At 42.8% G+C, this 26,500-nt stretch overlaps 1 protein-coding gene across 2 annotated transcripts in view; it reads right to left on the reverse strand.

The window, feature by feature from the left end:
* The window catches only part of LOC135089834 (atrial natriuretic peptide receptor 1-like), a 155,558-nt gene that overhangs the window by 79,240 nt on the left and 49,818 nt on the right, over positions 1-26,500 (reverse strand). The window contains exons 4-13 of one of the 2 annotated variants that reach the window (XM_063985939.1): positions 25,369-25,478; positions 13,855-13,984; positions 8,200-8,275; positions 7,568-7,697; positions 5,724-5,789; positions 5,253-5,273; positions 3,128-3,205; positions 1,860-2,039; positions 1,387-1,549; positions 845-1,000 (exon numbers count right to left, since the gene is read on the reverse strand). In XM_063985939.1, the coding sequence (XP_063842009.1) occupies positions 845-1,000; positions 1,387-1,549; positions 1,860-2,039; positions 3,128-3,205; positions 5,253-5,273; positions 5,724-5,789; positions 7,568-7,697; positions 8,200-8,275; positions 13,855-13,984; positions 25,369-25,478 (1,110 nt within the window). The remainder of the gene's footprint in view (positions 1-844; positions 1,001-1,386; positions 1,550-1,859; positions 2,040-3,127; positions 3,206-5,252; positions 5,274-5,723; positions 5,790-7,567; positions 7,698-8,199; positions 8,276-13,854; positions 13,985-25,368; positions 25,479-26,500) is intronic. The other variant, XM_063985947.1, reaches the window with a different exon arrangement.

Raw genomic sequence — 26,500 nt, forward strand, 5'->3', positions numbered from 1 at the left:
TTCTTGTTATCACACGTCTGAAAATTTCACGTGACTTTTTTTCGCGTCCATAAGAAACAATTTAAGTCCGAGGTGAATTTTGAAGTTAAGCGTTCGTTTTGCCAAATACAAAGAAAACGGCGTGCCGTCAAGGCAATTACTGTACTTAAGTGTACAATTGTGGTAAAGGCTGACGCTGGCAGGATGTCGTCTGGTTGTTGGGCCAGGCCACCGATGGAAGTAAAACACAATCTCGACGTAACACTGAAACGTTTCTTGTGTTTCCGAGGCAGTGAGGTGATTTTCATGAACGTGTCTACGATACCTGGGTCAGTTTGGAAATAACAAATTTACCAGGATTACAAATACACCCTTTCCGAGGTGCTTTTCGAATTCGCTATCTTTCCTCGACAATTTAAATGGCCGAAGACTAATATGAGAACAATACTGTTGGATAATTTTCTCATTATTCATCACTGCATCTTTAAGGCGGCGCCCTGGACTCTCCCACCTGCATGTTTATGAGCCATTTCGGGTTTTTACGACCAACACGTAACTCCCTTCGGCGAACACGTCAAACTCATATTTTGCCTCACTTAAAATTAGTTATCACTTCCTCCATACAAATCCTTCCTTTACTTGCACATGAAACTTCCAAACGATTTTCGCAAAGACGTAAGAAGCAGGAAAAAATAAATATTGCGTATCTACAAGGAAAAAAATAGCATCCCCACTCCCTCACGGTTTGAAGTCCGCGGTGTCCAACAGCGCGGAGGGTTGGGAGATGCCGCGCTATGAGAACCTTCCCCTGTCTGACCCTTATAATCAACCTCCCGCCACTCCTGCCCCGCCCCAGGGTACTCACGCTGTGCAGAGAGACTCTCATCCTTGACGTAGAAGGCGCCCATCCTGTAGATTATCTCGTGGACTATGACGGCGAATGAGTACACGTCCGCCTTCTGAGTTCCTTCCGCGGGCGGGTTTGGGTTGCGCAGGATTTCTGGGGCCGTCCATAGCTTGCCTGAGGAGGATGATGATGCGGAGGTAAGCACCTTTTAAGGTTCATTTATGCCTTCTGTATAAAAATAATGCTAAATGTATAATAAATGAAAGGTTCTTCTTCATTTATTTCTTTAAACTTCTCACTGCTTTATATTTTCTTACATATCAAACTTACATTCTTTAAACAATTAATTTTGGACTAAAGCCTCTGGAATATTTTTAAGGCGTAGAAAACAAAAGACTTTTTATTCCTGCAAACTACTTTATAGTGCTCTGAACGTCAACAACAACAGAAGTAAAAGGATTAAAGTTAAAACTGAACATTCCTATACGCTATCTTGCCCCCGAGCCTGCCGCCTTCCTGCTGGCACCAACACCTCAGCCACGACTGCTCGCCTTACTCACTTTTCCAGAACACGTGGTAGTCTGGGGACTGACTCTCGCTCTCCCTGAGGCTGTGAAGTCCGAAGTCGGTGAGCTTGAGGACGAAGCGCGAGTCAACGACACAGTTGCTGGACTTGAGGTTGCCGTGTGTCCGCAGTTCGCTGGAGTGCAGGAAGGCCATCCCCTGCAGAAAATCGATGCTTTCAGGGCATAAAATCACAAGCCGATATACATTGTTAGGATGGATATAAACTTCAATAATGATAACAACAAAATAACAACTCTGAAACAACAACACTGCTTTCAACAGATTGACTCCCGACTATTGTGAGGGCAGTAGAGGCTTTGATGAGGCCGCAAACAATACAGCTCCACTAATGGCTGTGTTGCCTCCACGCACTCCAACGCTCAATCCTACTGTTTCTCCTGAATAACAGCGAGGCCCACTCCCTCCTCTGGGCGCAAGGGCAGTCAGGACAGGACGTCACGCTTACCTTCACGATGTCATGCATAAGTGACATCTTGAACATGGAGTCCAGCTGAACGTCTTCGTTCTCCAGAATGTCTTGCAGGGAGCCTTTGGGGCAGTACTCGGTAAAGAAGGCGCAGTAAGGCTTTGGGTCCACGCACACTCCGATGAACCTCGCCAGGTGTTCGTACTGAAGGTCCTTCATCTGGAGGCACATGGAAATTGATCTGATAACTTTAAACACCTATGCACTGTATCTCTTGCTTGCTTACAGTACTTCCTTTATGTAAGACCGACATTTATTTGAAAAGGAGCGTTTAGAAAAAAAGAGCACATTTTTCGCAAATATTTATACATTCATGCTCTTTAGAATAGCATACTAGTCCTTTAAAGTTTATATAATGAATATATGATTACCAGTGATTTACCAATGGATTACTGATATTGCTGCTTACATCTGGCAGCTCACAAAATATCAACGAGACTAACCATTGTGAGTACGCCGGAGCTAAATTCCTCAACGATATAAACCAAACACACAGTGAAGATACGTTAGCAACACACGGATCTGATGGCACGCTGATCTTTGCGGTGAATAATCATTTTAGAGTTTATCCATAATGAGAAATAACGAACAAAGTGGTTAATGACCTTATGGAGTGTTAGAAAAAATAAAAAGACCATTGAGTGATGGACCTATGGCTAGTGATCATCAACTTCCATAACTTTGTACTTTGGTTTTGTCATTTATTCATATAGAAATATGTAATTCAACGGATTTTATTGGAACCATTAGGCCAGGAAGGACTTGCTGGTTCAATGACGCAAACACCAGTCTTCTATACCTAAGTAACTTCGCCATTAAAGCGCAAAGCTCGGTGTGATGTGGAAATTCTGGGAAAAGTAGGAGAAAGAATGCAATGTTTATTTTGTGGAAATGCGTGATTTGTTTCTACTTAGACTGTTAAGATCAAGTTGGTGCTGTGACATCACTTGCAGGCGTCGCCATATTCTACGAAGCCTCTGGAATATTTTTAAGGTGTAGAAAAAAAAAAGACTTTTTTATTCGTGCAAACTACTTTATAGTGCTTTGAACGTCAACAACAACAGAAGTAAAAGGATTAAAGTTAAAACTGAACATTCCTATACGCTATCTTGCTTGAGTCATCCTTCACATGCTTTTATGCTGGGTTCCCGCTAGCGCCTTCCGCCATAAAGGTGAAGACACTCGAAGAACAATTTCCAAGAACGTCAGACATTTCCTCGAACGCAGCGGGGGAAGGGGAGACTCACCCGTTTGAGTTGGATGAGCATGGGTCTGTCAAGCTCCACGCGGTCCTTGTTCAGCTTCTTGATGGCCACCGTGACGCCCTGAGAAGAAACGGAGGAAATCACTGGCTGAGGAACTCAAGACACACAACGACATCACACTTTTGCAAATATTCACCAATCGATCTGTCCACATAATCTTACAGTAAAAATGTTAAATAGCTCACAAAGTAGCACGAATCACTGGTGGCTGTAAGATTGTTATTGCCTCTGAGGGAGGACCCATGCCGCTGCAATACGGTTATTTAGCAACAGGTGAAATATTAATACGATTTATCAAGAAGCAAATATGCGAGGACACAGCACAGGGGAAACTGTCTCCCTAGACCTGTGTGATGTTTACAGGTCCATCTCTAAAGTTAAAGAAGAAAGGTTGTTGAAAGCTAGGACGCCGATTTTTCAGCTTGGAAAAGATCAAAGAGAAATAGCGAGTTGGCGAGGCGTGTGAGCGTTCGGGGCTGACATGTCGTCCAGCTGGCAATTTCAGGATTGTCCCACCACTGAGTTCGACGCGTGCACCCGGAAATGCTCGAGGCTCCCACGGGAAAGGTACCGGTGGTGGAGGTGATGGCAGCATTCCCATCCCGCACTGGTGCGTTTTTGTTACCTGATCAAAGGGTCAGCAGTCACTACGGGTGAGGCCGGCACGGAGTGGAAAGGAAGTGACTGACGGCAGAGAAGCACCCTTGTGCTTTTCATACTATCCAATAGTTACCTGAAGGTCAAAATGAAAACGAACGTGAACCATAAAGGTAAAATCACGGAGTTCCTGTAGATTTGATCTCTTGGGAGGAGACCTTCCTTCTGTTCGTTCTGGGAAGCATCAGAGCTTCAAGGGCGGTTGGTCTGGATCAGGATAAAAGTGTTTACGTTGATGGGACAGGGAGAGGCTTGGCTTGGTAACCCAGTGACGACAAGGAGTGGCTGCCTCCTGCTGTCCCAAGTCACTCTAGTAAAAGAGGCTAGACTGAGGCGGCGTGGGGATGGGACAGCCGGGATGGCCTGCCCGGCGCATCGGTGTTGCTCGGGCCATGGACCACCAGGCATGCACGCCACGGCAAACACTACCGCCAGCAGCGAGCAACACAAGATTCATGGCTGCCTCTAGCCTTCTAAGCTGCATCCTTCAGTGACGGCTCAGACTGAAAACTTTGTATAAACCACTTGTCAGCTGCTTTCAGTACATAGGGTATGAACAAAGTAAGCTCCAAATAATAATAATAATAATAATAATAATAATAATAATAATAATAATAATAATAATAAAAAGCAACAGAAATAACAAGTTGTCTCGTGGGCGATGAAGGAATCACGTGTTTACCAGGCCACGCTCACCAAGTGCGGGTTTTTCCTGAATGGTGCTCTTTGTGAACAGTGAGGAAATCGCTTCACTTATCATAATAAATGTTCTGCAGTCATGAAGGGGAAGCAACATATTATTTTAGCAGCGGTTAGTACTGGCGGCGAGACACCACGACATGGGCACAGCAAACCCTTGCGTAAGCCCCACGTGAAGCAGAACAGCGGCGGAAGGTCTGCTACAGGCACGGCGCGGACAAAACACAGTAATCAGAAACAAAGGAGGATTGAAACACTCACAATGGAAGGAAAGGCATTACTGCGACCACACACAACCAGCTGTGAATGGACGGTGATGACAAATGCGTTTACACTGAGGACGAGCTGCAGCCAAGACCTTGCGAAAGAGGACACGAAAGTGCTAAACCCAATGGTGTTTACTTGTCCTGATATTATGAACTTTTTAATCAGGTGAATAACACACATGGAGAAACTTTGTCCCGGACTTCGTAACTTGTAAGGTACTTCCAGTTAACACATTACACTGGTGTACAACAATTACTGAGATCGGTAGTGTAAACATAAGCAATAACACACCTAGGAACACCCACGCAGCATCTCAGCGACTACTGAGGGCCTTCAAGAAATAAGAGCCGGGTGTTTGAATTACAAAACAAAGGTAAATATTCTCCTTGGTGAAGCAGAGTTTGGGTTCAGCACTCCCGTTTTCCTCTCAATAGTAGCTTTTACCCTAAATACGCCGAGCGGAGACTGTGTGTGTGTTTACTACCTGTCTAGTGAGGCCATGCACCTGAAATAAAAAGAAAACATTCCTGAGTTCAAAATAATAAGTGTAAGTTTGTCAAATTGATGAAAATAAAATAACATTGGGTGGTAGCACAACTCAAAACCATTCAGAACTGCACTGTAAAAGAAGGGAAGGCGGAGGAGAGACTGAATCCAAGGGGCACTTAACTATAACAACGCTCATCCTTTCCTTGTGACGATGAGGCCGAGAAAAGTTATTTTAAGGAGGAAGGCAACAAGCAAGGCTCAAAAAAGAGTAGGATGGTGAAGATAAGGTTCGTGGGAATGATGGGAACTGAGGAGACACTGGTTTAGGCAAGTAAAGGAGGATAGTGGCAGCCAAACGGAGGGATGAAAGGCGCCAAATGAACGAACTTCCCACACTGGATAGAACCATTGGTGTGTGAGTGAAGACAAAGCAGCTGACGGTCCAACAGATAGAGGGCCAACTCACCTTGTATTTGCCCGTGCGGATGAACACCTGGCGATTCTCCACCAGGGAATCCACAGAGGCACACGTCTGGAACAGAACCTCAACTCAGAACAGAAAGAACACAAAGAAAGAAAGAGAAGAGATGAGATGAGATACTAAAATATGTAGTGGAGATTGATAAGAAGCGAGAAAAAAAGGAGAGAGAGCATAAGTGATAAGGGAGAGGAAAGAGAAGAGACTGAGTGGAAGGGGAACAGAATGACAGGACACGGCACGGGAATGGAGATGGAGGGATACAATATTATGTAATGGAGAGTGATAAGAAGTGAAAGAAAGCAGAAGTGATAAGGGAGAGAGAAAAAGGAACGGAATGGAAAGGGAAAGATTAGATGTGAAAGGAAACTGGATGACAGACAGACGAAGTTGGAAGAATACGAAGTTGGAATGGAGAATGACAAGAGAGAGAGAGAGAGAGAGAGAGAGAGAGAGAGAGAGAGAGAGAGAGAGAGAGAGAGAGAGAGAGAGAGAGAGAGAGAGAGAAGAAATGATAAGGGAGAGGAAAGGGAGAGGCTAAAGTTTAGTCTCCCGTTTAGCCGCTAAAAGGAAAGAAAGAGATAAATGAAATGAGAAAGAGAACTGGAGGTCGAAGATGAATGAAAGATGCATAGGACGGGGGAGAGAAAGGAGGAGAGAAGGAATGCATAAAAAGAAAGAAGGAAAGAAGAAAGGAAGGAAGGAAGGAAGGAATGGAATGGAATAAAAAATAAATAAAAAAAAACTGTGATCAGATGAAGAGGGAAGGAAGGGGAACTGAATGCAAAGGGAGACATTAAATAGAAAAGGCAAGAGAGCATCAATAAGATAAAGGAAAAAAAAATAAGAGGAGAGAGAGGAGAGGAGGGATAAAAAGCGGCATAAAAGTGATAGAAGGCATAAAAAGTGATAGGAGGAGAGAAATGAGGAGTAGTTAATGGAAAGGGAGAGATTAGAGTGAAAGACTGGAGGGTAAACAAAAAAAAAGAAAGAAGAAAGGAAGAAAGAGAAGATTGAGGATAAATACAAGTAGAAAGCTGAGAGAAGATGAAAAAGAAGAATAAGACAGAGGAAGAAGACAGAAGGAAAGGAAAAAAATATGAATAATGGTGGATGACGAAGCTGACAGAGAGAGAGAGAGAGAGAGAGAGAGAGAGAGAGAGAGAGAGAGAGAGAGAGAGAGAGAGAGAGAGAGAGAGAGAGAGTACATGCGGAGAGTGTTTGATGGCGTCAGAGTTGGATTAGCTAAGGCAGACGTGACGCAAGTACCAAAGCTGTGAGGAAATAGGTTGTGGAGAGAGAGAGAGAGAGAGAGAGAGAGAGAGAGAGAGAGAGAGAGAGAGAGAGAGAGAGAGAGAATGCTGATAATGATGACAAAAACAATGGTAACAATGAAAACAACAAAATACAACAGCAGAAACAAATACGCACAACAACCAACCAGTAATAATAATAATAATAATAATAATAATAATAATAATAATAATAATAAGATAGAACGTGAATGGAACGGTGTACAGGCAAGAAAGGCAAATTAAAACATGCCAAAAAAACATGAAGAAAATGAAGAAAAAAGAAGACAACGTCGGTGAAACGCAACAACAAAACCTGAGGGAAAGTAAATGAAAATAAGAAAAGGGGTGTAAACAGAAGACTCTAAATATATAATGAAATAAAAAAAGTTCTTTAGTTTCTCGCTACAGGATTATGAGATTGACAGAAAAGCTCCTTCGTCTTTGAATTCTTGTTTTTTTCTTTTTTAATACATTACTAAACACACACACACACACACACACACACACACACACACACACACACACACACACACTCACAGTAATGCTTATCTTGCCCACGGAGATCTTGGAGCCACACTTGCCCCTCTTGGTCAAGTCGGTAATCTCCACGTCCTCCCAGGAGACGCGCCACGTCATGGAGGCCAGGTCCGCCTCCAGCTTGTAATGCCTGTGGGGATGCATAAGTCACTGGCCGCGCCCCTCATTACACACAGGCCATGCACTGTGAGCTGCATTACGGTGTGCAACGACTTTACCGTGAGGTTATAAAACTTATCGTCACTCTTAGGAATTCATTTTCTTTGAGGCGCGCCGCAGAAAACGTGCTGGTTTAAGGGTAACTACAAGAGTACGCCTTACAGGAATAAAGTCACAGTTTTCCATGAAAATATGGGAAAAATTCTTGATACTCCTCGTCAACAAGAGCAATAGAGAATTCCTACATTAATTCACTAGTTTATTCTAGTATAGAACTACACACCAAAATCACAAGACATGGTTTTTACAAATTAGCATCTGGACAAAAAATAATGAAAAAGCAAATTATCAGTATATGTAATAATACTACTCCTTAATCGAATAATTGTACAGTTTTTTTTTTTTTTTAAAGGATCATTGCTATAAAATCATGGCACTGATGAACTATCACTTTGATGTCTTGTGAAGCAAACCTGTATATGAAGACGCTGCCAACCGCCATGACCACAACCAGCAGCGCCAGCAGGCCCGCCACGATACTCCAGGGACCTGCGGGGAGAGGAGGTTAGGAAGACAGCTCTGTGTACACTTGTACACTCACCCACCCCACCCACCTCTCCGCTCACCCCTGGCATAACCGATACAACAACATTTACTCACTGCACGTTATCCAATCCAGTGCGTGTCTACAAAACGAAAAGGAGGCCACTTGAGGCGAAGAAATTAATAAACACAGTAAACGATACACTGAGTAGTAAAAAAAATAATACGAATAAAAATGAACAGATAAAGAAATAAACAAATCAGTCAATCAATACAATTGTTCTTAACCACCAGCAACACAACATTGCTTTGTATAATTCAGTGAAGGTGTAGCCACGAAATGCCCGAGGAAATACATATGAACCAGATCAAACAAGCACATGACGTTATATTCTCAAAGACCCGACAAATGGGAAACCTCAAGAAGTGAATGCAAACCTTAGAGGAAACCCGCGACGTGTGAACAGAATGCAGGAGTCCACAGAACACTGGGCCATATTCTGAAAGACTTCTGTGCCGCACCTCCAGTACATCAAAAGACTCTTGTTGAGGTTGCAAGGGTTTTTAGAGGGTGCTTTTATGATTCCAGTAACAGATTAACAAGATTTCGACGTAACTAACAGGAGAAACCCTCTTGAGAATCCGACTAATCATCTCTACAACCTGTGAGAATAGTCAAGGTGAAAGTACAAAGCGTTTCTGAATACGGGTCAATAACTAGCGAGTGACGACACAGCGCTGGGGAAAATGCGGCGTGATGAGCAAGAGGAACAGAACAGTATGAAGAAAACCAAATGGATCCACAAAGCAAATGCAGTAATGATAGAAACGCTGGTGAATAGAACAAATGATAAAAATGAAATATATTAGCAATAAAATTACTATTACCATTGCAGTGGTGTTTGCGCGCGCTCTCGCATGTGTGTGTGTGTGTGTGTGTGTGTGTGTGTGTGTGTGTGTGTGTGTGACGAAGGATAGGTAATAATAATAAGCTCAAAAATTTACCTATTGAGTCTAATACGTCCTGCATTACTTATTGGTCTTACTTTAATGTGATTCCCGTCACAAGCGCAGCCAGTAGAAGTAATACAACAAATCAAGTCGTAAATAAGTAGAATAAACGCAGTAATCTGGATGTTAGTGTCGACTTAATACGGAGCTTTAAAAGATTGGAGGAATTTATAGATAAGGATGATAGACGAATAACACAGGGACTGCAACGTTTAGGCCAACAGGCTTCTTGCAGCTTCCCCTAATTTCTTATGTTCTTTTCTCCTCACATCCAAACAACCTCATACCCTTTACAGGACTGTTACAATACTCCGGCGCGTCAAGTCTAGAGAGAAGGCGCCACTCACTACGAAATGTCGCCACCACACTCCATAAAAAAAATCAGCCACACACTCTTTGCTCTTGGGCTCCCATCACAAGGCCGAACATCAAAAAAGGTACAGCGGGTCGGATAAGTCTGTGCTAGGTCTGCGGCACTCCGGGGAAGGTGGCATATGTAGAAGAGATGGAAAAGACTTAAGGCTCCGGGAACAACAAAGAAACACAATCTGCCTCTTTATAATATAAAAAAAATAAATAGATAACCGCAACAACAACAACAACGGCGCGCACACACACACACACACACAAAGGGAGATGGGAGTTCAGTACCAATTATCTGGAGATTTTCACTTTCAAACTACAATCCCTCACACATGAACCATTTACATCAGTCCTGCCTTTGTGCTTCCGCTGCGCTTATTCTCGTCTTTGCCTCAACCACACTTCCCCTTCTGCTTCTTTTTATTTCTATCGATTTCGTTTTCATTCCAACATATTACGTCTCTCTCTCTCTCTCTCTCTCTCGTCCTCGCGTCGCTGCTACAAATCGGGCAAAGGTGAACTAAGCCTTAAGGGCACAGAACACTCCACTACCTCGAGTATATGTTGAGCAATTCGCGTTTTTTTCTATTTATTTATTTATTTTTTTAACCACTGTACAGAAGCCAACACACAAGTCTCCGGGCCATCGCCGTCCTGACCACTAGTGCATACAATGATTGCATTTTCACTCAGCGTGCGGTACATGCTCTAATTCTGATAAGTGTGTGTCGTGCAAGGCAACGGCGGCACCAGTGACCCCCGGCAAGGGTGTGTGAGTCCCCTGTAGCCACGCCGCCACTCAGCTCGTCCTGAAGACTAATTACCTCTCATGGAGCTTTTTGAATTCAAAATAATTTCATCAAACGCATAATCGGGATTCCAGAGAGTTTTTCTGTTTTCATCCCTTGCAACCAAAACAGCTGATAAAGAGAACATCAGGAAAATTGCCACTTTTGTGTGTCTGTGATGCAGTCGTGTCCAGTTGTTACAGCCACCTGCCCGCCGCGAGCTGCACCATACTCGCCCATTGTTCACGGTGCTTCTGCATGAGACAGCACACTACTTAAATAACAATAATTATACAAGTCGTATATATCAGTAATGTGAGGTAGGTTTTTCTGTTATTTTCTACGGTTTCCATACTCTGTTGCATAACGCATGAGGTTTACCCACAAAGCCAATAACAACATTATGATTACCTATTCTGCAGGCCTGGCCAGTAAAGCTTTGCCAGGCCCCGCCGCGTCAGTGTATGGGTCTCCCAGTTTCGCTTTCCATTATGTTATGCCATGGTAGGCAGTCTCACAGGAAGGAGAGAGAGAGAGAGAGAGAGAGAGAGAGAGAGAGAGAGAGAGAGAGAGAGAGAGAGAGAGAGAGAGAGAGAGAGAGAGAGAGAGAGAGAGAGAGAGAGAGAGAGAGAGAGAGAGAGAGAGAGAGAGAGAGAGACTATAAAGTATTCTATTCCTTGTAGCAGCACTTGATAATAAATCAAGATATGTACCAGGAATCCTCCCAGGGATGCATAACAATGAACGACAATGCTGCCAGCGAGTACAAAAATAAGGGATGGATGGCAGTAACTCGTACAGCAGGAGAGCAAAAGATAAATTGCTTTTAGGGGAACATATATTCTCGTAACTACCTCGCCTGCCTTGATATTGTGAGTATATTGTCCTTATCCCTCGTAATGAAGGGTTAATGGGGTTTTATGATTGTTGTTTTGTAGCAGTGCATCCCAGAACTACCATATGAAAATCCGAGGTGTTAAACATTTTTAAATAAATACTACCGATAAAAAAAAATAAATAAATAAGTAAGAAAGATGCTAAAGATGCTGCTTGGAGTGATCCTCGCACTATCTGTTTCAGTCATCCTCGACAACTGGTTGAGGGAGAGGATGATTCACGCCCGGAAGCTGAAACAGGCCATTCAGGAGTGGGAGGAGGAAGGACCGCGCACGACCTCAGCCTGGCGGGTGCAGGAGTACCTGTCAAGTGTACGGTGGCTGGGTCCTCTGCGGCCCGAACCCCCACACAATGCTATGAAGATGTGCGGGTTTCCTGCTGTGAGAAACCGGTGGGTCCTCGTGCTGAGAACCGCCAGGACGAGGCAGCAGCTGAACTGCCTCGAAGACAACATGAAAAAGGCCAAGGAGACCCACTTGGACTTCAAGATCAAAGTCATCGCGTTGGTTGTCTTGATCTTTTCTTTCACAGCGAATGCTTGTATCGCAGTGTCTCCCAGAAGTGCGGGTTCATCTAAACCCAGCATATGGGATGTCACCAGTGACGGAACGGACCTTGCCGACCAGGACTGGCATGGAAGGGCATGCACTGAGATACAGTTCCCTCGTGACCGTTCCACTGAGACTAGTGGACAGGAAGAGACCAAAAGTTCCACAGCATCGAGTGTACGGGATGACAGTGGTGGCACGAGCGATGTCGACCAGGGCATGCGTGGCCGTGCATGCACTGTCATACAGCTCTCAAGTGAAAGTTCCACTGCATTCACTGAAAAGAATGACGCCAAAAGTTCCACTTCACTCAGCAGTGACTAGCCTGACGAGAGTGGCGACACGAGCCATGCCGACGAGGGCATGAACGGCTCTGCGTGCAGCGCAATATAGATACCTACTACTGAAGGCATCTGTATTGAGAAGGCATCTTCTCACGAAAAGAGAAAAAAAAAAATGTCCACTGGGCATCTAAGAAGTCTTCAGAAACCTTGAAAGATGACACAGACGAAAGGAGAGGCATCGCCGCTGTCAGGGTGTCCCTTGGCCCTATGGCAATGTGATGGCCGAAGTGCCGTACATACCACCGTCAATGAGCAATGAAGAATTTCAGCGCTCCATTAACCAGATGGTGGCCTGGTACAGGCAAACATGAAGAAGGTTGTCGCCGGTAAGCGGCGCTTCTAAAACATTTTGCAGATAGTCAAAGAGAGCTGGCGAAGCAGCATGCAGTCTGCAGAACATTACGCCGGCAGTTTTGCACCAATGAATCGACTTGAAGGAGTCGAAGTTTCTCGAGTTTGCTCTCTGAGGAGAAAGTGTAACTTTATTTCGTTTTTTTTTTTTTTTTGTCATTCAAAATAGTGCTTTCTTTGTAAACATCAAAAGAAGTAGTTACTACTAAATTTGTATTTTGATGAGCGAAACATTAATTTATACATTACGAGTGACAGAATTTTAGAATATGAATGTAATTTTAGAATATGAATGTACCATGTTAATTTTGAAAACAAGATAGAATTTTTCAGTTTGTTCCTTAGAGAAAAAACTTCAGAAAATCGGGTTTCTTCTTATGTTATATTCCATGTCCCATTTCAGATTTGGTGTCTTTAGCAAAGTGAGGAAATTAAGTTGGCACCACTTACGATAGACGTAAAAGGATCATGGAATATACTTATTGCCAGTTTTAGGAAGGGGCGCTCAGTGATAGTATAAAAAATCATACTTTTTTTTTTAATCCAAATTATTTCTGTGGCTCAACAAGTTAGTCTTCTTGTGTGGATAGTAATTAGAGAATAGCTGATGAGGGAATTTTTTCATGTAAGAGGGGCACTGGCCAAGGGCAACAAATTTTGATAAAAAAGGACCACTGATTATTCTGCAATAATTGATTGGTGTGCTTTTGTAAGGTTTTGAACGACCCCCTCCTCTCTCTCTCTCTCTCCTCTCTCTCTCTCTCTCTCTCTCTCTCTCTCTCTCTCTCTCTCTCTCTCTCTCTCTCTCTCTCTCTCTCTCTCTCTCAAAACTTATCACGTTTCTGTCAGTTTTCCATGGCACAATGTGCACATTTTATCAATAGTAAACAAAAACGTTCCATCTATCAATTACACAGCTACACTGAAATATCAATAACATCGAAGTTTTATAAAAAAGGAGTGACAGTTTTATTGATTATGTCCTCTATACACGAATAAAAGTAATCTTTTCACTGCGATTTAACACATTTTTTTTTTTAATCACTAGCCACGCGAGAGTTCTTTTCCTGCTGTTCTACAGCCACCTCTAAACATTGCACTGCCTGGAAAGTACAAAATCTATTCTTACTAATTCCCATTCTTTCTTGTAGATTATTTCAAATATTTCACACACTGCTTTTAATACAGAGAATTGTTGCATATTGCAATTGAATGTTTAAGGTTATTGTCCTGTCATGCTTGTGTGGTAGTGCGCCGCCCGCCATGCTCTTCCCGATACTCACCGGTAGTTTCAGGGCAAAGCGAGTTGTCGAAGCCACACTTTGGCCTGTCCCTGGGTGGACTCCCTCCCGGCCACGTGATGTTGCCGGTGAACTCCAGGCTACCGCTCTCGCCGTAGTATGTCGCCACAGGCTGGAGGGACAGAGGAGATATACGTAAGCCAATACACATAGCGAGGAAACACTTCGTGCAAGGTGAAGCTCAGCCGTCTCTGATGATGCGCAAACAGCAGCAGATGTGTTTGGCCGAATTAGGTTGTTAGTTATAAACTACATTAACAACTCTACAGTAAAAGACGTAGGATAGTAAAGTGGACGGAATCTTGCATACAGAAGTTTCCAGGTGGCAATTCTGTGTTACACTTAAAAGAATACATAAAGAGGAAAAAATAACTTTGCTCCACAGCTTCATGAGCCAAGGCTCCTCACTACAGCACACATTTAAGAACAACATAATGCTATACTAGTCCCACACGATACGTTACTACAAGTTAGTAAAATGTTACATGATTTACCAATTCACAAAGAAGGCAGCCACATCAAGGCTTTTGGTTACATCACAGATGCTTCTTTCATTGTTTTACGCTGATGCTTTACTTGTTCTGATTTTCTTAATTTTATTTATTGATTGATTTATTTTAGCTTCGTGAGTCTTTTAAAAAGACTGAGAATGAAGATGGAACGGAGAAAACTCTCTCTCTCTCTCTCTCTCTCTCTCTCTCTCTCTCTCTCTCTCTCTGCATACACACACACACGCCCCGATAAGCGACACCATTCCCAACCCGGCCTACTCCTGTAAGCTGCTCGTCGTGCCGCATAAACACGCTGAGCCGCTCCCGGAAGGAAAAGCTCTCCCAGTCTCTCTCACACATGTGCCCCGCGTAATATATTCTTTTCATTAACACCTGCTCACGTGGTCTCAGGTGTGTCTGCTCGCTTAAATGACACTTCCTGTCTCATTTCCGACGTTCTTTTCAATCGTATTCACTTCCTCCTCCATTCCTTCCTCCCTCTTGTTTGCCTCCCTCCTCCCTATCATCCCTCCCTCCCTCTCTCTCTCTCTCTCTCTCTCTCTCTCTCTCTCTCTCTCTCTCTCTCTCTCTCTCTCTCTCTGATCTATCCCGTTTATCCTTCCCTATTCACACAGTACAACTGCTGTGGATTGGAACTATTTAGCAAACTTAGCCATGACAGCAGCAAGGAATGGAAGAAGGTATGGTCTTGTGTATGATAAAATGTCTTCACTCAATTACAAACCTAATCGAACAACACAAAACACACTCGAATGAGACAGGCAGAGTGGGACTTTAACTTTAATATCCTTGGTAGTTTCCAGCCGCCAGAACAGTTAGTGGGATGGGAAGCTGCATTTTAAAGTGAGGAAAAAGAGGAATATGTACTTTCAGGTGACACTTCCCCCGCATACAACCTCAATATTACTGCCAGTTCATTCCACATGTTACGGAATGATGTGGTGTTTATTGAGGGCAATATCCTTTCTGCAGTGACGAAGCCCGTACATTAGGTGACTTTTACTAATTCTAAAGCCTTGCTATCACTGGCAGTGTAAACCATACGTTAAGGAATACTATGATGTTCAATGGCGGAAAAAAAAAGGAAGAGAAAATGGCGCCAGAAAAATAAATAAGTAAATAATTGTCAAAACATAACCAAGGTAAAAATATATCACATGAAGATACCAAAAAAAAAAAAAAAAAGGGGGAATAATAGTATTTTATATAATGATTGGGTTCAGTTATACTATGTTACATTAGCCTTTTCTGTAAGCCATTTTCTGTAGTATATTTTCCTGTATCTTTTTTTTCCCATACATGCGTCAGGATAATATCTTTTTAATAGTGATGGAGCTACGGACATGAAGTTCTCCTGTTTGCTATATGAACACCACGTAAGGATCCTGGCAGTCAGCGAGCGAGTATAACACAAAAAGATCCGGCGAGAAAGGAAAGAGGAAGAGGAGACACAAAATCATCGTTCACGCCATGGACAAAACAACAGCAGCGGGAGCAAGACGTGTGGCGTGGCAGGAGGGCGAGGGCAGATTATCGGTCTTGTCAAGGCGGCAGGTGGTGGCACGGCAGCTGGACACAATCTCTCCAAGCTGACTCCGCATTCTTATCCCGTCCTCCTCCAGCTGGACTCGCAAGACACCGCGTTCTTTGCACTCAGACGGGTAGATTTTGAAAAGTTTGCAAGGCGTGTTGACTGAGTGACGCGGTATTCTAAAAATCAGAAAAAAAAAGCAAAGAAAAAATGCTACTGGACAATTTCGCGAATTTTGGAAAGACAGTGGCGTGTTATGGAATAGATTGTTATATTTTCAGTTAGCTTTTTTTTTTTCCCATGTCTTTATTCATTTTATTTATTTATCTAGTTTTATTCTTCCTACATTCGAATGACACATTGATTCACGGCACTGAGGCTGTCTGCTGATGAGTAAGCTCGTTCAGTACTTACTTCTCTGACAATGTTTCGAACCTCCGGAACAATGAATCCACATCTACTTCAGTTTGTGGTTCACGGACCCCAAAGAACGACAAAAACAAGCTTCTTCTGAACTGCACCTTCATTGCTCTTCATGATTATTTATCTGTATTTAGTCAGTAAAAGTGTCTAGAAAGGAAAAAAAGAAAAGAAAAAAAAAACATGTGGGATAAAAGTGTTGTAAGAAAAATATTCCTTCAACGATAATTAAAAAAGAAAAAAAATCACACACACACACACACACACACACACACACAACAGCAGCCTCTCAACAACAACACTTTAACTTAGGAGCCTCCCGTGGCGCCTGTAGGGCCAAGGGTGTCATTCCCTTGATTAGCACATTCAGCTCCCTGCCTGCCGCCTTCGCACGCTTGAAAATAACAAGTCCTTTCCAGCAGTGTCCCAGCAAGATTCTTTTCTCCCTTGCTTTCTCCTTCCTTCTCCTTTTATGCTTTCTTTCTCTCCTATGCTCCTTCCCTTCCTCTCCTTACTCTATCTTCTCCACTCGCCTCAACATTCCTTGTCCTCCACCATCCTTCGTCTTACTTCTGCTGCGTAATTTAGTTTCTTCCTTATTTGAACATTAACGTTTACATTTTGAAGTCACTGTTAAGTTTATCCATTTGTTTGCTGAGGATTACTGACGCAATATAAAGTAGTGCAACGTTTCGACGCGTGCAAAAAAAAAAAAAAATAAATAAATAAATAAATAAATAATAAAATATATATATATATATATATATATATATATATATATATATATATATATATATATATATATATATATATATATATATATATATATATATATATATATATATATATATATATATATATATATATATATATATACGTGAAATATATGGAGATATTCACCTCATAAAGACTGAATAAGTTAATTAATGGCAAAGGGGAAAAGAAATCGGAAAGGTTTGTACACCTCTTCATTACCAAGCAACTTTTCTTTTTTTCTCCCATTACTTTTTTTTCATGCTATACAGTTCACATCAGTTGCTTTACTGCCTATCAGTGCAAAACTAATCTCATGAAGCTTAAGCTCGCACATTGAAACATTTAGAGACCTGATAATGAGTATTTCTAAAAGCCATAGAGGTGATTAGTTAGGTTCTCAAGATGTTTTTCACGGTTAAACTCTCTTGAGTAGCCCTATACTTTCCACTAGAGCATGTTTATAAGTGGTCGGGATGAGATGCAAAAAATATTTAAGAATAAGATCCCTAGACAAGATGGATTTTACAGCTACTACACTATTCTGAGCCCCGAAGACAACTATACCAGCTGATTCACACTTCCCATTTTCATGCACGACAAAACACCAGTCCCTTATGCAGATGTGCGTCACAGCTACACCACGAACAGCTGAGATCTGGTGGGAAGTTACATTTCAGAGGATGAGAACGCTGCAGTAACTTCTGTAATCAGTTGTTATCTCCATCTGATGTTATTTCATTTTTTTTCAGTCCAAGAGAAGTTTATAATCAATGCCTGAAAAACAAACTTATTGAAAAGAAAGAACATCCATTAAATGCAGTTTCGTAAATGTGAACACTACAGCTGCAAAGCCGGGAATTCAGTTTACAGTTCCTGATGTGTCTCGATGCTTTCATCCTCGAAGACGTCCAGACTGTAATATCTTCCTTACTGATTTGGTAATTAGAAACACGCAGAGGAGAGACGATAAGACGGGCTTTTCAATTTTGTCTAAGTCCCTGACCAATGTTCTCTACACGTAAAATACACAATACAACACCCACACACTCATCACACCCTCCCACCCTCACACACACAAAGACTTCCTCTTGAGACCCAATAAAAATCAGGTGTGGGGATTGGAGATGAGTGTCGAGAAAAAAAAAAAAAAAACGATGTGTGTCACCCTCGACAATTCAACAATCGAAGGCAAATGGCACACGAAAGACTGAGAACAAGTGGTAAGGGATGCAATACAACGCAAACCTCGACAAGATCACAAAAAGAAATATCACTGCTCTCCCCCGAATCAGGCTGATTTCTGTGGACAGGGTGTAAAACCAGCCCCACTCCACACTAAGAAGAATTCCATTTGTGACCTCTTTGCAGGCTAGCTCGCGGCATCCCACTCTGATCCATCGCTGACGACACGAGTTGGAGAGCGGTTATACCACGACAACACCCAACGCAGAGGAAGACTGAGGAAGGAGGATAAAAATTAAACCAGGAAGTGATGTATGTAGGTTTTCATGGATAGATGGAAAGATAATAGGAGATAGGATCACGTGCATGGTGAGTAAGGAGGAGCTAGAGGACGGAAGGAAATGTATGAAAAGAAAGGAACAGTTACGCGTGAATGAAAGGAAAAGTTACCCGGTGCCATAGCGAGGCTGTCCTTGGGAGCTACAGAAGCTATGCAATGTAATCTACATACATAAGGAAGCAGATGGGTAAAGCCAGAGAGAGAGAGAGAGAGAGAGAGAGAGAGAGAGAGAGAGAGAGAGAGAGAGAGAGAGAGAGAGAGAGAGGGGGGAGGAGGGGGGGGAAAGCAAAGGATACTGTTTGTTTAGAAAAAAACCTGAAAGTTTAGCTAACGAAAAAAAAAGAAAAAAAAACATTGCACTGCTGTCCTATCCTCTCTTCCCACTCTCCCCCCCCCTAATCCTTCTCCTCCTCCTCCTCCTCCTCCTGCTTCCTTCAGAAATGAAAGAAAAGTAAAAACAAAAGCATTAGCGTCAAGACTTCTTATGAGACTTTTAAAATAATTTTCCTCGAAAGGACACCATTGTTCTTTTGCTGAGGAAACTTTATTCTTTTTTTCAACCAGTAGTCTTTTCCTATTGTTTATTTTTCTACCCATAAAAAAAAAGGAAGAAAAAAGGAAAGGGGATCTCTGTACTGAATGTGAACTGGCTGTGGGTTGGAGGAAAAAAGTATGTCGGGGAAACTGGTAAAAGAGCGAAGGGAAAGAAGAGGAGAGTGGAAAAGTGTACGAGGGAGAGGGAAAGTAGAAGCAAGCGTGATGTGGATAAATAATGTGTAGGAGTGGGTTGTGTTGCAAAGGAGAGATGGAGGCCAGTGAGCGTGAAGGGATGGGAAGGGAAGGGAAGGGAGAGAGAAAATAAAATAAAGGAAAGGAAAAGAAAGGAAAAGAAAGAGACGAAGAGTAGGAAAGACGAAAAGGGAAGGGAAGGGAAGGGAAGGGAAGGGAAGGAAAGGGAAGGGAAAGGAAGGGAAAGATAGGGAAGGGAAGAAATTAAATGAAGGAATGGGAAGGAAAGAAAAGGAAATGAAAGGCAGTAAACGGAAGCATGGAAATGAAATGATAGGAAAAGAAAGAGAAAAAGGAAAGAATGGGATGGGAATAGATCGAAAAAATTAAGAATAAGAAGAAAAGGAAAAGAAGGAAAGGGAAGGAAAGAAAATTATATGAAATGAAAGGAAAGGAAAATAAGAGTATATGGAAGGAGAGAGAAAAGGAAAGAAAGGAAAGGAAAAAAAAGAGGGATTGGGAAATGAAGGAAAAAAAACAACAACAACAACGAAAGAAGAAGAGTCCTGAAGAAATAGGAAGTACTGGCTCAGACGGGCGGAGTGAAGAAGGAAAGTTACAGATGCAAGAGTAGAAATTGAATAAAATATGTGCTGGAGACAAGAGGTGGCGTTAATCGGAAAGGAGGGAGACGAAAAGTGAACTCAGGAGGCTAATGAAGATCCCGTGTCACTTCATGCACCTTTCTCCTCCCTCCCCCCAAATGGCGGCTCTCAAGTAGTTCCGGTCTCTCTTCCTTCACATCGGCATTTATCACCACCTTCGCTAGCTTGTTTCGCGCTTCCTATCGCCCAAGAGACATCCAAGACTCCCCATTTCTTCCTCCTGCCAAGTCACTGTCGTTCCTCCACTTCTCTTCTCTTCTCTTCTCTCTCTCTCTCTCTCTCTCCTTTGTACAGTGTGAGTGAGAGCATGTTGATTCACGTTATTTATGACTGTGCTTTAACGAGGATAGATGAGGAAACTGCATTTATTTAGGAAACTGAAAACTTGGTTGTGAGATGAAGGGTTAATATTACCGATTTTAATTATCATTATTATTAAAACTACAGAGCCTAACACACACACACACACACACACACACACACACACACGCACACACACACTTACTTCCGACGGTATCGATAAGAAACATGATTTATACTCAGCGTCGTGAGGAAGAAAGAGGGCGCCGTGCAAGGCGTCCCGCTTCCCTTTTAGAACTCTCGACCATTTGTCATCCTGAGGCGGAAGAATGAAGCGCTGAAGCACCTGAATGAAGCTCCAACACCAGGGTGAAGCACTGTTCCTCAAACCATCACCACCTCCTCCTCCTCCTACTCTTCCCCCTCCTCCTCCTTCACATTTGCTTTGAAGACTAGCTCTTTAAGAGGGAAAAGAATGGTTTTAAATGGTACGAGTACCTTGTTTATCTGGCTTAATGTTAAGAATGATGCATCTCAGGGGTTACTGCTTTTTATCTGTTCCGCACTTGTTGATAATATTAACACTGATGATACGCTCGCTTTAAAAAACGAAAATTTGTCGATGACAGGAAAATTGCCAGTAATTTAACTACGAGACTTGGCATTTAGATCTACTTCCAATAACTAGTTGTGCCAGAGAAAGGAATATGAAATACAATGTAAAAAAATTGAATCTATTGCATATCAGAAATAAATGCAACAGCGTATAGTATTCAATGAAAGGCTCATAATTTTCCGCAGTGAACAAACAGTGAGCGATGGAAAACGATTTCAGAATCAGTCAGCACTGTTTACAAGTTAAAATTGATGAGAGGCTGCTTGGCTTCATCGGGCGCGATAATAAATAAAAAAAAAAAAAGTTATATTATAAAACCCTATCTTGAGTACTGCGTCTCCAACGTCTCCAACGGGTCTCCTATTAATTGTTGTTCCTTTACGTTTCTTTGTGTTTCTCTTCCTCCTCCTCCTCGTTGTTGACCTCTCTCTGACCTTGACCTGATCTCGCCTCTCCCCGCCTGTACCCTCCCCCACAACACATCAAATATTCAAGGGTCTCCCGGCACAACACTCGCCTCACCTTTGCATTCCAGATACTTCGCCGACCGGACCTCGGTGAGTTTATTCTAAGTAGGGTTTGTGTGTGTGTGTGTGTGTGTGTGTGTGTGTATAGAAGCACAGGGCGCCTCGAAGGGTAAACATGTCGTCCTGCCGATCTTCGTCGCCGTCATCCTCCTCCTCCTCCTCCTCCTCCTCCTCCTTTTCTCTCTCCTTTTTTTCTTTTCTTTTTCTTTCCCCTCTTTTTCCTCCTGCCTTTATCTCCCTCCTCTCCTTCTCCTTCTCCTCCTCCTCCTCCTCCTCCTCCTCCTCCTCCTCCTCCTCCTCCTCCTCCTCCTTCTCTCCCTCCTTCTTTTCTTTTTCTTTCTCCTCTTTTCCTTCTGCCTTTATCTCCTCTCCTCTTTTTCCTCCTCCTCTTCTCCCTCCCCCCTTCTGCTCTTCTTCCTCCTCCTCTTCTTCTTCTAATTCTTCTTCTTCTTCCTCATGTTGTTCTTCTTCCTCTTTTCTTTCTGCCTTTATCTCTTCTCCTCTTTCTCTTCCTCCTCCTCCTCCTCCTCCTCCTCCTCCTCTCCCTCCCCCTCCCGCTTACAGTTAGCTGTCAGGAGGGCGGGTGGAGGTGGGGATAAGGCCATCAATTTTTCAGACTGAAGCAGAGAAATCTGGGTGCAGCTTCCTCCCTTTCCACCTCGCGCCTCCTGTTCGTCCTCTGAGTTGGGTAAAGTTGACCCTGACTTGCCGATCCCTTGTGAGGCCAGCCACTAAAACATTCTGTACGACGGTTCACTTAATGGCGACAGGACCCGACCTGCTGCCTGCCTATCCACCCACCTGCTTGCCTTTTTACTTGCCTGGCTCTTACCTCTTTCGTTTTTATTTTTTATTCATGTGTTCTCTTAACCCTTTGACTGCTATCTAGTACATCTTCCCTTAATAACTAACCAGTGTGAGACATCTTTACTTGTTTTATAGCCACATCCAGTATCTAAACTGCGTAGAAATTGGAAAATCTATTCTCTTTAATTCCTTCTCCTTTTAAAGATTTCATGCATTACTCTCGGTGCTGTAATTGTAACTGTTTCGTATCGCAGTGAAAGTGGTTCTAAATATAGGATGTGTATGTACGGATAGGAATGAACGAGGTTTTTATAATGGAGTGTGAAAAATAATGTCACGCCTTATTGTCAGATGTTAGGCCAAGTATACTGACAAACAAAGGCTTCATCAATCTTCTTTATGAGTTACGACGCTATGACAGTCTCTGTGACCAAGTTCTGTCTATAAAATACTCAGTGATATTTCTTTTTTTAACAGCCAGCAGTCCAGTGTTCCTCTACTTCGTCTACTATTATCTTCTTGGGATCAAGTTAGTGAGTGTTTTGCTTCTATCACTTTATTTTTGCTTACATAACATTTTGCCTCTGTCACTTTTCACTCCTTTTGTCAACCATTAGCGTCACTCTTTTTTCTTGGTCACGACACAAAGGGTGGGAATACAACACCCACACTCCTCCGTGCTCTGCTTCTCTCTCTGCCTTTGTCTCGTGGCTCATTCACCACCGAGGGACAGTGACCGCTGCTCTGGCCAACTTACGACAAATACCTCGGGTTCGTGTTCCCATCGTTATCTTATTTACCCACCAACTCCGCTAAGGTGGAGCAAGATCGACTGTGTGTTACTTGCCGTACGTGCCTCTAATCACTCAAAGGCTCGTATTCTCAAATGCATTGTCCCATCATTAGGATTGTTCTGAAAGGTCACAAAAAATACTAGTTAAGATCTTGTACGTTTTTTTTCCACTTTGATGCTACATAATGCTTGTTAAACGACCACTAATAAATACACCCTTAAAAATCTCAATGACTTCCACTACAGCTTGTTAAAAGTAGTCGAGATCAGAGGCCTAAATGTTTAAGAATGCAGACCAAAGGAGGAACAAACAACAAGAAGACATGTTAGCCCTTAACAGCCTGTTTATGATAAGGTATACTAATCAAATCTAACATCAAAAATAGAAATGTACGTAAGATACGTAGAGGACTGGATTATTTGGTTTCCACCACGATCACTATAATGTGAATAAGTGCAAAGATATTCAACGTAAAATTAACGTAGAACATGAAATTCAGCACACATTTAGTAGCGAAAGCGCTGCTGAAAGGAAAACGAAAATATCTCGCTGAGTAAATGACAAATCGTCTGAGGGAAAGATTAAATGGCAAGAAGATTAATAGCAGGGTGTATTGGTGCTCGAGGCCACTCAATGCTTCTTTCCAAAGCAAGGCGAAAAAAGGGGGAGGTATTGGCGCCGGAAAACTTCGGAAGGGAGCCAAGAGAGGGAGGGAGGACGGGGGACTGAGGACTGAGGGGAGGAAGGATGTGGGAAGAGTGTTGGAAATAGCTCACTCCATGGCGCTTGAACTACTGGTGGTGGTGATGGAAAAGGAGAGGACCAGTGTGTGCATTATACATTTTTTCATAGCGTTGATGCACCACTTGAAAACGAATAAAGGAATTAAGTTCAACAATTTTCAAATTTCGAGGATAAAAAATGAGTTAACCTTTGTATCAAGGCTCATGAAACACACGAACACTTATTTATTTACGTGGAGTAATTATATCTCTCTCTCTCTCTCTCTCTCTCTCTCTCTCTACAAAAAAAAAAAAACCGTGAAGCTCCACTGAGGTGGGCATTAACTTTACTGCTAATTAAATGCATGAAGAATGCATGAATAAAAAAAAAAAAGTTGTTCCGTTGAAGTTCGCTCGGATGGCCAGTGGCGAGACACGAAGCTGAGTCATTAGATTGCGTCACTATTTTGAGCCGGTGTTACGAGCAGCACTAGCCTTGGTTCACTTATCCTGCTGTACACGTAACACTGCGGACAATAATGACCGTCAGTTGTATAGGTATCATCCACTCCCTCCGTTCTTCCTCCAGTTCTATTAGCCAGCAACAGACGCGGTGTGAAAAACAGATGAGGGTACCTTTTCTCCAGCAGTCTATTTCTCCCTGGACAGCCACTAAGACTGCCTCGCCAGGTTAAATGAGACACGTGGGAGCCTTCAGGTGTTGTCTTTTCTCACTCTACCTTTTGCTCCCGCCCATTCTCTATAAACTGCCTCTTACCCGCCCTCGCCGCGCCCTCAGCACGCCGATACCAAGATGTCCCTGCTCCGGCGACACCATCAGCCTATCCAAGCTGGCCATCAGATCAGGCACGCTTAGGAATTTCAGCCGGTAAATGAGTCATAAGCAGATTTTAACGTTAAGTCGTTAGCGCCTTGATAACGCCACCATTAATACCTCTTGCCTTGACGCCCCGCCGCCTCGACGCCTCGCCGTCTCGTCAAGAGAGACAAAACAGCGGCTAAACACTCGCACTATTTTCACTTACCTTTCCCCTTTCAACATTACATCTTTGCCATTAAAGGTGATACTCTTGTTCCGGCAACGAGGCAGGGAAAGTTTCATTATTACCAGAGTAACAAAACGCTCCTCCAGGTTCCTCTCTCCCGTCTCCACCCACACCTGGTCAAGACGCTGCCATACATTTCCTACAGACAGTCTTTGTGAAGGAAGAGCGAAGACTTTTTCAAAACCATAAATATACTCTATTTGATATAACTTATAAAACTGTAACATAAATCCATACACACAAAAATAAGGAAACAAACAAAATACGTCTCTACCAGTGCCAGTGCTAACTAGACTCCACGTCCAGGATCGTCTTAACACTATGACTGCTATAATTTTTGAGATTACACGATAATTTTGAAATACAACAAAGACAACAAAAAAGTTACTGAATACTTTAAACCATCCAGTGTCTGTGACTTTAGTTGTGGTCAGTAAAATCGTCTACAGGGGTTACTAAAATGAAGGAACAAGTGCTTTACTGTTATGAGCAGTCGGAAGATTAACTCAAATGTGCAACGGGCCTCACCTCGAAGATGCCGGTGAGAGAGTTCATGTCGAGGAGTGTGTAGTCCGCCTTCCTGTCGCCGTGCTCGTCAATGGAGATGTTGCTTGTAAACCAGGGCGGCACCACATCAGCTGCGGGCAAGAAGCGAAGGGAAGGTGAGGTGAGGGAATCTGAACATATTACTGCAAAGGGACAAGAAACAAAGCAGTACAGAACAACATGAATTGGTCGCTTCGGCTTGAGCCTTCGACAGTAATGATGATGCTTTTTGTTTTTCGTCATATTTCTAACTGCATGTTCCTTTATCATCGTGACGAATACACAAACACCCACACACACACACACACACACACACACACACACACACACACACACACACAAACACTAATCCGTATCGAACAATTCGGTAACCAAAAGTGACATAGAGCTTAAGTTGACAAATCTAGAAAAACCAGTAACGGAATACTAGAAAAAATAATGCAAGCAAAACAAGGCTGGGATGACGTGCCAGTAGCTCGGTTAATGTGTGTGTGTGTGTGTTAGGCGCGTCTCAGCTTATCTACAAACAGGACTAAACTTTGTGTCCAAACGACTAGTCTTGAAAACTTGTGCCTGGAAAAAAAAGATAACAAGACGATAAAGATAACACTCCCAACAACCTCTGATCCGGGAGTCGTTCACGTTGCAATCAAGCACTTTCCCGATACGAGTCGTTCAGTTCCTGGTTCACACTGTGCACGCCAGGGATACTCCTCTGAGATGCCACCAAACACAAGTCACCATAAAATCGCTTCTAATCCGTCCATAAATTTGACTGAAACCTTCAGTATTCCAAAGTACACGCTACGGTGATCGGCTACTCATCTTATTCCGACCGCTCTTGAGAGATCATCCTGAATTTCACGCAACACACGCATGGCAACACTTCATCCTACATTCAGATAGCACTTCAGCTGTGTCTGTACCACGCACATTCTTCCTCCGCACCAAAAGAGCGTTCCTTTATTTTTCTTTCTTCAGTGCATCATTTCCTTTAGGATTTCCAATGTCATGTTTTTTTTTTCTTTTTTCTTTTCTTTCTTTTTTAACGATCACTCACTGCATTGCGACATAAATTACACTGATATTTTTTCCTCATATGTATTTATGTTCC

Source organism: Scylla paramamosain, chromosome 3 (genome assembly GCF_035594125.1).
Source record: "Scylla paramamosain isolate STU-SP2022 chromosome 3, ASM3559412v1, whole genome shotgun sequence".
In the NCBI taxonomy this organism is placed as follows: domain Eukaryota; kingdom Metazoa; phylum Arthropoda; class Malacostraca; order Decapoda; family Portunidae; genus Scylla; species Scylla paramamosain.